The sequence below is a fragment of the Protopterus annectens genome, chromosome 1.part1 (assembly GCF_019279795.1).
Source record: "Protopterus annectens isolate FY-2018-M chromosome 1.part1, PAN1.0, whole genome shotgun sequence".
NCBI lineage: Eukaryota > Metazoa > Chordata > Ceratodontiformes > Protopteridae > Protopterus > Protopterus annectens.
In genome coordinates, this window is record NC_056726.1 from 1,851,343,579 (window position 1) to 1,851,357,753 (window position 14,175).

The 14,175-nt window shown below is 42.4% G+C and overlaps 1 protein-coding gene across 3 annotated transcripts in view; it reads right to left on the reverse strand.

Annotated features, from left to right (window-relative positions):
- Positions 1 to 14,175, reverse strand: part of DAAM2 (dishevelled associated activator of morphogenesis 2) — a 3,932,565-nt gene that overhangs the window by 2,310,463 nt on the left and 1,607,927 nt on the right. For all 3 annotated transcript variants that reach the window (XM_044084849.1, XM_044084851.1, XM_044084855.1), the window contains exon 8: positions 9,066 to 9,169. In XM_044084849.1, the coding sequence (XP_043940784.1) occupies positions 9,066 to 9,169 (104 nt within the window). The remainder of the gene's footprint in view (positions 1 to 9,065; positions 9,170 to 14,175) is intronic.

Here is a 14,175-nt window from a genome sequence, read left to right on the forward strand (position 1 = left end):
GAAAGGTCCCCAATGGGGATACTTATTTTCCCAAAGGCTAAGGAAGAGGCATGAAGAGGCATGAATGGCACGTCTGACAGGCTGAAGTTGATAAGATAGTTCAGCATTAGGGCTGGAAGAAAGTAAGTTCTGAGGTAATTCGCATCCATACTGGTTCCTTCAGGATGTCATATGTCAGATGTATGGCATGGGGGGAAGGTGTTCAGGCTTTGGTATGTTGGTTGGACGTATGGCTGTTCTTGGCAAGATATCATTAGTACTAATGCAACGGTGATCCAGAGAAGAACATTACCCGACTTTTCATTATTAGAATTTCTGAGCACAGGAAAACATTATCAGCAGATATGCCCATACTGATTAAATCTATCCTGGAAGGATTACAATAAGGCACAGAATTAATAAAAGTCTCCAACTCATAGCATTATGATGCCTGGGATTATCTGCCCAGCTTACATTTTCACGCTACAGAACAAAACAACTTCCTACACTAAGAAACCCCTAAGATGATGAAAACTGCAACTCCTCAAAACTAATAATTATATTTGAGTTTTAAAAAAATATTTTAGTAAATTATAACAAAATCAGTATGTTTAAAAGTTTTGTTACTCTTAGTTTGGGGGAACATTCATTAGATCTGTGGAATAACTCAGGGTCTGGCTGTTGCCTTTTCTATATCAAAAGGAATGAGACAATAAAAACTCATTAGCTTCTCCAGTTTAGCTAGTTGGATGCTTGACATATTCTATACATTAGATACTTGCCTTCCCTATGGCTCAGAAAAGAGTGACAAAAATCCACATTTCTCCACCGACATCAAACTGAATGACAGCATTTATCAAATTACTTTCCTGATGATCTTGAGATTAATGAAGCCTGTCCCAGTACAGCAGTCCCCAGTGTAAGGGAATGACATCCTACTACTTACAAGGCAGGCTGGAATATGTAAATCTCTGAAGTCCATTTCAACATTTTTTTTCTTTGCCAGGCTCCACAGCACAGAGGGATAAAGCCCTGAACAGATTCAAATATGAGCCCTGGAGTTCCAAGTGCCAGCTGGGGAATGGGACAAGTCATGTGGGTGTCATCTTGGAAGGCATATATACTATCAGTATTCAATGGTGGAAACCAGAGACCTGATGGGAATTAATATGTTTCTAAAAGGGCACACTTACTATCGGGCCAAATCTTCAGGGAAATCAAATGTCAAATTTCATACTGTACCTGTTGCATATCTACTCCTTCATCTTTACTAGGCATATGCAAGGAATGATTGCATTTAAACGAAGTGCCCCTCCTCCTGATGAGTGCCTGGTTGATGGCCAGGGTGTCACCAAAAGGTCCCACGCATAGAAAGAATGAATGGGCAAAGCCGTGATAGTGATCTAGCTGGAAGGCAGTGACAGGGCAGCAAATAAGGTCCAAACAATCAGCTGTTCCTCTACTATTTCCTTTTTGATCTCTCTCTCTCTCTCTCTCTCTTCTTGTACTCTTGTTCCCACTCTTCTACAACTGGCATACTCAGCTACTTTCTGTACTGCAACCCCCCCCCCTTTTTTTTTACTTTTCCTTCTTTGACAATTGCTACTTGTCACATTTCCCTAGTTTATTGTTGAATCTACAATCACTATATTTTACATATTGTTTATACTCACATAAACAGTTGGCTATTAATCTCACTGTATGTTTTTCTCCCACTAAATATGTTTTTGGAGCTTTTCTCACAGAGAAAAAGGGTTTTGCATGACCCAGTCAGACCTTCCGGGTTTGTCACAGATGGCCTGCACCTGTCGCCCTAGGATTCCGGATACTGGCTAAGGCTCTTGCTGCCCCTATAGTTCATAGGTAGGTACTAGGCTATTGGCCCTAGGGCCTATATAAGCCTAGCCAAAGGTACCCTGGCTTTCGCAACCCAAGAAAATTATTTTCCTGTGCCACTGTCGAGCAGAGCCACAGAAGTGATCCCCGCCTTTTTTAGGCAGGGTTCAAGTAACAAATTCAACACCATAACAGGAACAGGCAAGCAAAAACTGAGGGTAATGCTACTCAATGCTAAAAGTCTAAATTTCAAAATGCACTCACTCGAGGCACTCCTTTAAATGGAGAACATCGATATCTGTGCAGTGACTGAGACCTGGTTCAAGGCTCCAGAGAGCACCCCTGCACTACCAGGCTATAACTCATACCACACTTTTCGGCCATCTAACCTGGACCAAAACACCAAAGGTGGGGGTGTGTCCAAATTCATTAAGGATATCCACACCTCCAGGCTAGTTGCTCAGCATAATGCACCCGAGGTTATCCAAATGCAACTAACTCTTGGCAAAACTGCAATCCAAATTGTAGCTTGCTACAGATCCCCCACCATGCCCCAGGATTCCCACTCCTCTTTTCTTGATGTACTGGAAAATATTAGGGTTCAACCAAACACCCTAATAATGGGCGACTTCAACTACCCCACCATTAACTGGGAAAACTACTCATGTACTAACTCCTTAGCGCAACGCTTTCTGGAATTCATAAACTCCAATGCCCTAGATCAACTTATCCACACCTCCACCAGGGGCAACAATATCCTAGACCTAGTCATTACCAACATGAGTGACCGGTGTTCCACACCTGAAGTCAACTCCTCGTTGGTCCGATCCGACCATAAGCTAATCACCCTTGATATCCACATCCCACCCCCACCCCCCATTAAGGAAATCACAGTAAGAAATTTATCCAAAGCCAACTTCATGCTTCTTAAGACAGAAGTAGTGAACTTCATGACACCCATGCAGATGTACAATACAGTTACAACTGCTGAATCCTACACAAATGTGCTCTATAAACACCTACATGAGTACATGGATCGTGCTATCCCAAACAGAACCAAGACGCTATCCTCCAAAAAAAAGGAAGCCAATCTGGTGGTCCCCTGCCATAAACAAACTGTACAAAAGAAGGAAGAAACTGTTGCAAAAGAGAGTAAAATCCCATGAGTGGAGGAGCTCCCTGGTCAGCCTCAGTAAGAAGCTGAGATCCCTTATAAGATCCTCCAAAGCTAGCTACGAAAATAAAATTACCACTAATTCCAAGGATAACCACTAAGCATTCTATAGCTATGTCAAGAATCTCAATGGCAACACCCAGATCTGCTCTGAGTTACAGCACAAAGGCATGAAAATTACAGAACCAACTGATATTGCCAACATCCTGGCAGATAGGTTCAGTGCTAACTTTACCCCCCCCCCCCCCAAAGGGCCCATATCTATACAGGAAGAATGCAGAGTCCCTGTAATCACAACTACGTAGGTGAAAGCTGCACTCTCTAAAGCCAAAAACACAGCATCCATGGGACCGGACAACATCCCAGGCTCCCCACTTACGCACCATGTTCAATAATAGCCTCGCATCAGGCTTTGTGCCCACTGAATGGCGCACAGCAACGGTTATCCCATTCCACAAAGGGGGAGCCACCACTGATCCCGGGAACTACAGACTTATTAGCCTGACGAGCCTGGTCTGCAAAGCCATGGAACATATCATCATGGAACTCATAAACAAAGACATTGGTAACCTCCAAACTCTGGATCCCACCCAGTTCGGGTTTGTGAAAGGCAGATCATGCCTCCTGAACCTGATCGACTTCTTTGAGGCAGTTATCAAAGCCGTAGATGAGGGTAAAGTGGTTCACACAGCCTATCTTGACCTCGCCAAGGCTTTCGACACCATCCCTCATTCTGGAATTATAGCTAAACTCAATAAACTAGGCATAAATCCCTACATCACAAGATGAGTTGCTAAATGGCTCACTGACAGAACCCACACTGTAAAAGTTGCAGACTCCAAATCTGACTTCAAACGAGTGACAAGTGGAGTACCACAGGGTTCCGTCCTGGGACCGCTCCTGTTTGGTATCTACTTCTCTGAAGTACAGGCTAACACAGAAGACCTCTGGCTAACGAAGTTCGCAGATGACTGCAAACTAGGAGCTATAGTCAAGTCCCCAAATGATGTGAACATCCTACAGAAGGGCCTCTCTGAGACAGATGCCTGGTGACAGAGCCATGGTCTCAAGCTCAATGCCAAAAAGTGCAGTGTCATCCCATTTGGTAAAAACTCTGTACCCATGAACTACCACATAGGCAGCAATCTACTTAATACAGAATGTGTGATAAGAGACCTTGGGACCCAGGTGGACAGTAGTCTCTCCTTTGATAGTCACATTGCCACAGTAGTCAGGAAGTCCTTCTACGTGGCACACCTCATCATAAAAGGGTTCTCATCCAGGAAAAAAGAGGTCATCATTACCCTCTAACTCATCACTCATTAGACCCATTATAGAGTACAACGCCCCTTTTGGAATGTACCTCACAAGACATCTGCAGCAGCTGGAAAGGCCACAGAAATAAGAGGATTACTGGACTCAAACAAATGCCCTACACTGACCGCCTCAAAAAACTCCAGCTTTACTCCATAGCATATCGCCTACTCAGAGGTGATCTCTGCCTAACATATAAAGCTATGTCAAACCCAGAGCTGTTGGACATGCTACACCTAAAGAAATCCCAATCCCTCAGAGCTACATGCTCTAGGGACCTAAACCTTGTCACCACAATAAACAGGACATGCTGGAGGGATAGATTCCTATCCCAGAGACTTCCCATACTCTGGAACAGGCTACCCATCTATGTCAAGCAAAGTTCTTCATTAGCACTCTTCAAGAAAAATCTTGATGAGTGGATGGGAAATAGGAAATACACCCCGGGGATCACTTTTGTGTGTCTGCTTGTCGGTGGCACAGGAAAATAACTTGCTTGGGTGGCGTAAACCAGGGAACCTTGTTGGCTAGGCTTGCGTACGCCCTTGGGCCGATAGCCTAGTACCTACCTATGAATACGCTCAATTCCATTGTAGTACTGTACAACTACAGCAGTTATAATACATATCGCCAAGAAATGAAAAAGGGATGAAAGAAATCACACTATGACAAAGAGTAGTTAGTGACCCGTGAGTGATGATAAATATTCAAAGTGGTGAAGGGAACAATATTAAACATGTCTCTGTGCAGCTCTTACCTTGGGAGACAGCCACAGTTCAGGAAGTCACAGGGAAAAGATCACCAGACTAATGAGTAAGAAAAAATGGCAAACCAACATGAAACAGTTCTAGTCTGGCTGGCAGAACAGTGACAGGACTACCATCTGTGACATTATTACCCAGGTTCAGGACTGATAAGAAAGAAGTGACATTTGGCAAGATGGTTCTAAAGATCTTTTGGCCCTTCCTTTGTGTGAAAAGCTGAGCTACTCACTCTGTAAAAAACAAAGAATACCACTGCTGTAAGCTGTGCTTATATAAAACTCAACACAAGAAAAAGAAAAAAAGCACAGCGACATTCAACTTTTTATTAAAAATGATAATCCTGCAAAGCTGGTTAACCCCTTCCTCAGTGCCAGCACTGAGGAAGGGGAAACCCGAAAGCTTTGCTGGATTATCATTTTTAATAAAAAGTTGAACGTCGCTGTGCTTTTTTTTCATTCTCTCTCTAGCCAGTTATTTGGGGGCATGGGGTGGACAGACAGCCACTACAGTACTACATGCAACTGCTTACACTTGTAACTCAGTGTACTACTGTTGGCCATACACAGAAAAGAAAGCTGAATGTAGTTTGCATGTCAGAATAAATGCTAAATTCTGGTTACCTTACACTTGTTTCCAAAGCTCTACCTTTTTTTTTACTCTTTTATTGAATTATCACTTGTGACATAGGCAAATTTACATTTATACAAAAGTAATCAAACTGTATTAAATTAACATTAATAAACATTATATTTCACATATACTGCTATATATCATACAACCTAAGCAACATTACATAAATTATTCAATTCCTGCCTGTTTTTTAAGCAAGAAATATCTTTATTAGAGGTTAGAAAGGATTGGGAAGAGAGACTGGATAAGCAATTTAAAAAGCTCCACCTTGTTGAACAGAGGAATGATAATTTATGTAACAGTTCCAACGTGACATGCAAGAAAACTGCACAAAAATTTAAGCAGGCACATAGCATAGGAAGTATTCAAAGGGGCAATGTAATTTCAATGTGTACAGGGTCAGCAAGAATAAACACTAAAAAATAGTCAACTTGCTATAGAAGATACAACGTGTTTATTAACAATAACAGAAGTCTTAGACCTAACTGCAGCCAATTTACAGCACAAACCAAAGTGGGCTCAGTCTTTAGGATCAAACTGGATCTGCCTACCTTCTAGGTACAACTGAACACCAAGATGCTAAGTCATTTATGGTTGTAGATATGATTATAGTTAAGATTCTGTTTATCCAAACCAATTACTGTAATACTGAAAATGTGTAACTGTTGTACAATACATAGTAACCAAGTCTTATTTCAGTTGTTACAGTCAAAGCAGATTGTAGCTTTGCTGTGGCATAAATGTAATGAAAAATTCTTGGACTGCTTGCTAACACTGGCCTTATACGCAGACCAGTGAAGCATAAAGACTGACTCATACTGTATAGCCTGAGCATCCAGAACACTGCTCTTCTCACTATGGAGAGGATTAGGGAACAACAAAAATATCAAACATGTTAGTACAAGGAGGTCATGACAAGTGTAGCAAGGACACAGAAGTGCTGTGCATGTATCTGATCTATAATCCTATTCCACACTGCACATGTTGTTGGTGGGGGTGGTGAAGGATAGTGACCCATCAGCCAACTGGAGGATGATGCCACTAAAATGACAGACATCCCCTAAATGCTTTATTCCATACATGAGACCACTCAAGTTATCTATAGTATGATTCCAGTTATTTTCATTAAGAGTAATATAGAATTATCATCCATGGGGTGGGTAAAGGCCAATCTCTAACTAAATGGGACAGGTTAATTTGAACACAAAAAAGGAAATTGGCTAGGTTTAAAATGGCCTGCCCACAAGGGAAGCTAGCCTAGTACTTCAACTATGGAATTTTGTATGCATGGTTCTGATGAAGTCTAATTGTATTAGATGAAAGCGCTCAACCGTTTTTAGTATAATAAACCTGGTTATTTTAACTGTATATTGTCCATTTCGTTATATCACCCAGCCAGTGGGTTCTTGAACTTGTGCATAGTAGCTGTGTTTTTGGATTGAATAGAGTTCGGACATCATTTTGTGTATTACTGACTTCAACTATGGACTTATGAACTTACTGGGCACCTTCAGATCATAGCTGCGGGCAAGAGTGGGAATTAACTACTAGAATGCAGTTAAAATAATGAAGGAGTGTGCATATTCATTTAAGGCATTCAGAGATAACACCATGCCTAGTACTAGCAGATCACCACAGCAAGCCTGTACCCTACCTTTACACTTTGAGCTTAGAATGTCATGAAACTGCAACAGAAGAGAATGTGGCCAAATAGAACTGTTTAAACATTTAGAAGTTCATCCCTTGAATAGTAGAAGTTAAAAAGTCCTGCAAGTCCACAAACTACTTGTCAACTATTTACTCACAAAACATGCCCCCCACGATAATCCACACACCCAGAACTCTACAGTTCACATTTTATTACCTTACCATATATGCACCAAGCTTGTTCCCAAGTTTCCAGCTTAGTTCAAAGATCAAACATTTAAATCAGACTTGCTAATATTATCTATTGGGTATAGCCTGATTCTACCTTGGCACTCTGTCTGAAAGCTACAGATGCTAGTTCTGAAGGTTTATTAACTGGTCGTGTACATACCTAACAACTCCAGGTTTCTTTTTTTGTGTTTTCTTATTTTTTGTTGTTGGGGTACAATACAAACTGAACAGCTGGGTGGTGGAAGCACTCTGTGTTGCACTAGGTCAAATTTCCCTTATGCAGCCAGACCAAAATCCCTCCAGAAGATCTGAGTATCTACCTGTTCTGTGGTGCATATTTACTATTTATTATTAAGAGAAATTAAAATTGATTGGTTCGAGGGGAAAGTTTGGGGAGGGGCTGTGATGACCTATAATATCAATGGGACCAAATTCAGCCAAGACTACAACTGAATGGTCAGGGCTGGGTTGCTTCTAGGTCACCATTTCTGAGACCTCATATCAGCAGTAGTTTTTCATACAGGTGTTTTATTCCCTGCTGTATATCACTGGGTCTGAACTGTCACCTTGGCACCAACCGTGTAGTTCCTATTCATACTGGAACCATTTCTAGTTCTCTGGAAGCTTCTTCTAAATTTCCTGGTGGTGTGGTGTCTAAATGTCTCCTGGAATTGTTACACCCCCAGCAGTTTTCTCACATAATTGGTAGTTTAGTGGTGTTGAGGAATCAAAACATTACCTCATCTTCTAAACCTAGCCTGGGGGCTTCAGCAGCTCCCCACAATCACTTTACACATATACAGGATGGCTACCACTAGCATAAATCAATAATACATATAGTTCACTGAACCTGCTAGATTAGGCAGCGCACTGGAAAAGCATAATGGGTTGCAGACTAGGTTTGTTTGATTATTTTATGAAAGTCTATCCAATTCAGCCCTTTATTTGGCATTCATCCTTGTGAAGCATTCACAAGGGTGTGAGATTCCTGTCAAGTGATAATCATGCCTGAAGGTACCTATGTAGGTGAACACTTGACCAAAATATCCCAACATACTACATTGGCAGATAACTTAAGCCCAGAAATGTCAACGAAAGATTACCAATTTAAGATAAAGGTGTCTAACAAACTTAATACTCTGGCATATCACCATCGTCAGCAGGACACACATTGTCCTTTTTTGATACACAACCATTTCCAACTCTTCCTAACACAGACAATGTTGGGCACTTACTGTAGTACAGAAAGGTCTGAAGTTCAGAAAAGCAACAAAGGGCTGGACAGCATATAAAGTAGTAATAAACAAGACTAACGTGTATGCATACAACTTTAGATACATTTAGCAAAAATTGTGAATAAACTAATTCAACAATTTCTTCATGTGAAAGCAGAAATACATGTAAAACAAGAAACAATGTAACTTGCACAAGACAGTTCAAATCAGCCAACAACTTCATAATCAACAAGTAGAAATGGGAGACACTGTTACCTGTCAAGGTTTGCATTTTCATGTGCCCTTAACTTATCAATCACAGGCTGAATTCCTAGCATAAGAAATTCATATCGAAGGTGCAATCGAAACTCTAGGCTGTCCTAAGGAAAACAGTAAAACATGGTTAAAACAGATAGATATTCCTTATGTTCTCATTCAATACAGGTGTGATGCATTCTGCTTGCTGTGAGGAAACTCCTGGGATACAGTTTACCTTTTCTAGTGTAATCAACATTATAGTTTGGGGGTGCATGCAATGAGGCTATGTGACCACATGATAGCTTGAATTTAACAATGTCTTTGCTTGTGTGTGACCTGCATACTCATAAAATGTTGTCACACACAAACAGGCACACACGTGCGCGCGCGCACACACACACACACACACACACACACACACACACACACACACACACACACACTGCATAATAAAAAGCCTAAAATTGGTTTATTAGAAAATGATAAGGGACACTTCAGGAAGATATGGACAGGCAAAGACTTAGGTTGTTCTGAAATCTCAAAAAAGGAGGACAGAAGTAGAGATGTAACTGCCTAAAAGACAGCATCAAATATGAGATCAGAAATGAAGAGGAAGACCACTCTGTGAAGGGGCAAGGATGTGGATAAAGTCAAATGTAAGGGGCTACCTAAGTAGTGTGGGTATTTGTAGCATTGTCCATATTTAGGCTTGTGTTTTGGGCCTAGTTGCCAGTGGAGGACGTGTCTGAGCACATTTTCAAGGCCATCTTAGTTTAGTCAAAGCCATACTGCATTTCAGTGAGAGAGGATTTTTATGGTCATTGGCTGATTGGGGTTACCTGGACTTGGAGTAAGCACCCCATTGGTTCTTTCGAGCTTTTTTAAAGTTGTTTCAGGTTTCAACTTTCTGTTACCTAAGAAGTTAACTTGTGAGTGTTTCTGCCATTTCACAATGAGCTAATCGGAGGAAGGGCACTGAGCAAACTCGGATCTGTAATATATAACATTAAGTATCCTGTTTTTTGCTTATTTTTACAAGTTATTTATAGCACTTTTATTGTCTGCTGCATACTCCTCTAGCTAGTTTCTCTCTGTGTGGGGTATTAACTGGAAATTGTCTACATTTATTAATCATCTGTTTGGGTTTTTTGTTCTGATTTCCTGCGAAGGAGTGTATCATATAACTTGTTTGCAGTTAAAAGCTTTCTCTAGAGTCTCCTTGCTCCTCATTGGTCAGATCCAACCACAACCTAATCACCCTAGACATCCACATCCCGCCCCCACGCCCCATTAGGGAAACCACCATAAAAAATTTCTACAAAGTCAACTTCACGCATCTTAAGACAGACGTGGCAAACTTCACGACATCCATGCTGATGGACAATAGAGGTACGACTGCTGAATCCTACACAAATGCACTTTATAAGCACTTACATGGATCATGCAATCCCTAACAGAACCAAGATGCTATCCTCCAAAAAAAGGAAGCCAATCTGGTGGTCCCCTACCATAAACAAACTCTACAACAGAAGAAAGAAACTGTTGCAAAAGAGAGTAAAATCCCATGATTGGAGGAACTCCCTGGTTAGCCTCAGTAAGAAGCTGAGAGCCCTCATAAAATCCTCCAAAGCTAGTTACGAAAACAAAATTGCCACTGATCCTAAAGACAACCACAAAGCATTCTATAGCTATGTCAAGAACCTCAATGACAACACTCATATCTGCTCTGATTTACAGCACAATAGCACTAAATATACAGAAGCAACTGATATTGCCAATCCTGGCAGATAGGTTCAGTGCTAACTTTACCTCTCTCTCACCCCCTAAAGGGCCCAACTCTATAATGGAAGAATGCAAAGTTCCTGTAATCACGGCTGCACAGGTAAAAATACACTCTCCAAAGCCAAGAACGCAGCATCCATGGGACCTGACAACATCCTAGGCTGCATTCTACACGAACTACAGAACGAACTGGCACCCCACCTAAGTACCATGTTCAATCATAGCCTCACCTCAGGCTTTGTGCCCATTGAATGGCGCACAGCAATGGTTATCCCACTGCACAAAGGGGGAGCCACCATGGACCCCGGGAACGACTGCCCCATTGGCCTGACGAGCCTGGTCTGCAAGGCTATGGAACGTATCATCATGGAACTTATAAACAATGACATTGGTAATCTCTAAACTCTGGACCCCACCCAGTTCGGGTTTGTAAAAGGTAGATCATGTCTCCTTAGGTAGGTACTAGGCTATCGGCCCTGGGGCCTACACAAGCCCAGCCAAAAAGGTACCCTGGTTTTTGCCACCCAAGAAAATTATTTTCCTGTGCCACTGTCGAGCAGAGCCACAGAGGTGATCCCCGGGGTGAATTTCCTATTTCCCATCCAATCATCAAGATTTTTCTTGAAGAGTGCTAATGAGGAGCTTTGTTTGATATAGATAGGTAGTTTATTCCAGAGTATGGGAAGTCTCTGGGACAGGAATCCATCCCTCCAGCATGTTCTGTTTATTGTGGTGACAAGGTTTAGGTCCCTAGAGCGTGTAGCTCGGAAGGATTGGGATTTCTTTAAGTGGAGCATGTCCAACAGCTCTGGGTTTGACATAGCTTTGTATGTTAGGCAGAGATCACCTCTGAGTAGGCAATATGTGACGGAGAAAAGCTGGAGTTTTTTGAGACGGTCTGCGTAGGGCATCTGTTTGAAGCCGGTAATCCTCTTTGTGAGGTATTTCTGCAGCCTTTCCAGTTGTTGTAGATGTCTTGTGAGGTACATACCAAAAGGGGCATTGTACTCTATAATGGGTCTAATCAGTGATGAGTAGAAGGGAACAATGACCTCTTTTTTCTGGATGAGAAACCTTTTGCGATGAGGTGTGCCACATAGAAGGATTTCCTGACTACTGTGATGATGTGATTATCAAAGGAGAGACTACTGTCCACCTGTGTCCCACGGTCTCTTATCACACTTTCGGTGTTAAGTATACTACCGCCTATGTTGTAGTTCATGGGTACAGAGTTTTTACCAAAGGGGATGACAATGCACTTTTTGGCATTGAGCTTGAGGCCATGGGTTTGACACCAGGCATCTGTCTCAGTGAGGCCCTTTGTAAGATGTCCGCATCATTAGGAGTTTCGATTATGGCTCCTAGTTTGCAGTCATCTGCAAAGTTAGTTAGCCAAAGACCTTCTGTGTTAGCCTGTACTTCAGAGAAGTAGATACCAAACAGGAGAGGACCCAGGACTGAACCCTGTGGTACTCCACTTGTCACTGGTCTGAAGTCGGATTTGGAGTCTGCTACTTTCACAGTGTGGGTTCTGTCAGTGAGCCAGTTGGCAACCCATCTTGTGACATATGGATTTATACCTAGTTTAGTGAGTTTATCTATAATTCCAGAGTGGGGGATGGTGTAGAACGCCTTGGCAAGATCTAGATAGGCTGTGTGAACCACCTTACCCTTATCTACGGCTTTGGTGACTGCTTCAAAGAAGTCTATCAGGTTTAGGAGACATGATCTGCCTTTTACAAACCCGAACTGGGTGGGATCCAGAGTTTGGAGATTACCAATGTCTTTGTTTATAAGTTCCATGATGATACGTTCCATGGCCTTGCAGACCAGGCTTGTCAGGCTAATGGGGGCGGTAGTTCCCGGGGTCCGTGGTGGCTCCCCCCTTGTGGAGTGGGATAACCGTCGCTGTGCGCCATTCAGCAGGAACAAAGCCTGAGGTGAGGCTATGATTGAATATGGTACTTAGGTGGGGTGCCAATTCATTCTGTAGTTCATGTAGAACGCAGCCTGGGATGTTGTTTGGTCCCATGGATGCTGTGTTCTTGGCTTTGGAGAGTGTGGTTTTTACCTGTGCAGCCATGATTACAGGAACTTTGCATTCTTCCAGTATAGAGATGGGCTCTTTAGAGGGTGAGAGGGGGGTAAAGTTAGCACTGAACCTATCTGCCAGGATGTTGGCAATATCAGTTGGGTCTGTATATTTAGTGCCATTGTGCTGTAACTCAGAGCAGATCTGAGTGTTGCCACTGAGATTCTTGACATAGCTATAGAATGCTTTGTGGTTGTCTTTAGAATCAGTGGCGATTTTGTTTTCGTAACTAACTTGGAGGATTTTATCAGGGATCGCAGCTTCTTACTGAGGCTAACCAGGGAGCTCCTCCACTCGTGGGATTTTACTCTCTTTTGCAACAGTTTCTTCCTTCTGTTGTACAGTTTGTTTATGGCAGGGGACCACCAGATTGGCTTCCTTTTTTTGGAGGATAGCGTCTTGGTTCTGTTTGGGATAGCACGATCCATGTACTCATGTAAGTGCTTATAAAGTGCAATTGTGTAGGATTCAGTAGTCATAACTGTATTGTCCATCTGCATGGGTGTCATGAAGTTCACCACTTCTGTCTTAAGAAGCATGAAGTTGGCTTTGGAGAAATTTTTTATCATGGTTTCCTTAATGGGGGGTGGAGGCAGGATGTGGATATCTAGGGTAATTAGCTTATGGTCGGATCAGACCAATGACGTGTTGACTTCAGGTGTGCAACACCGGTCACTCATGTTGGTAATGACTAGATCTAGGATATTGTTGCCCCTGGTGGGGGTGTAGATAAGTTGATCCAGGGCATTGGAATTTATGAATTCCAGAAAGCATTGAGCGAAGGAGTTGGTACATGAGTAGTTTTCCCAGTTAATGGTGGGTAGTTGAAATCGCCCATTATTAGGGTATTTGGTTGAACCCTAATATTTTCCAATACATCAAGAAAAGAGGAGTGGGAATCCTGGGGCATGGTGGGTGATCTGTAGCAAGCTACAATTTGGATTGCAGTTTTGCCCAGAGTTAGTTGCACTTGGATAACCTCGGCTGCATTATACTGAGCAGCTAGCCTGGAGGTGTGGATATCCTTAATGAATATGGACACACCTCCGCCTTTGGTGTTCCGGTCCAGGTTACATGGCCGAAAAGTGTGGTATGAGTTATAGCCTGGTAGTGCAGGGGTGCTTTCTGGAGCCTTGAACCAGGTCTCAGTCACTGCACAGATATCGATGTTCTCCATTTTAAGGAGTGCCTCGAGTGAGTGCATTTTGAGATTTAGACTTCTAGCATATGAGTTATAGCCTGGTAGTGCAGGGG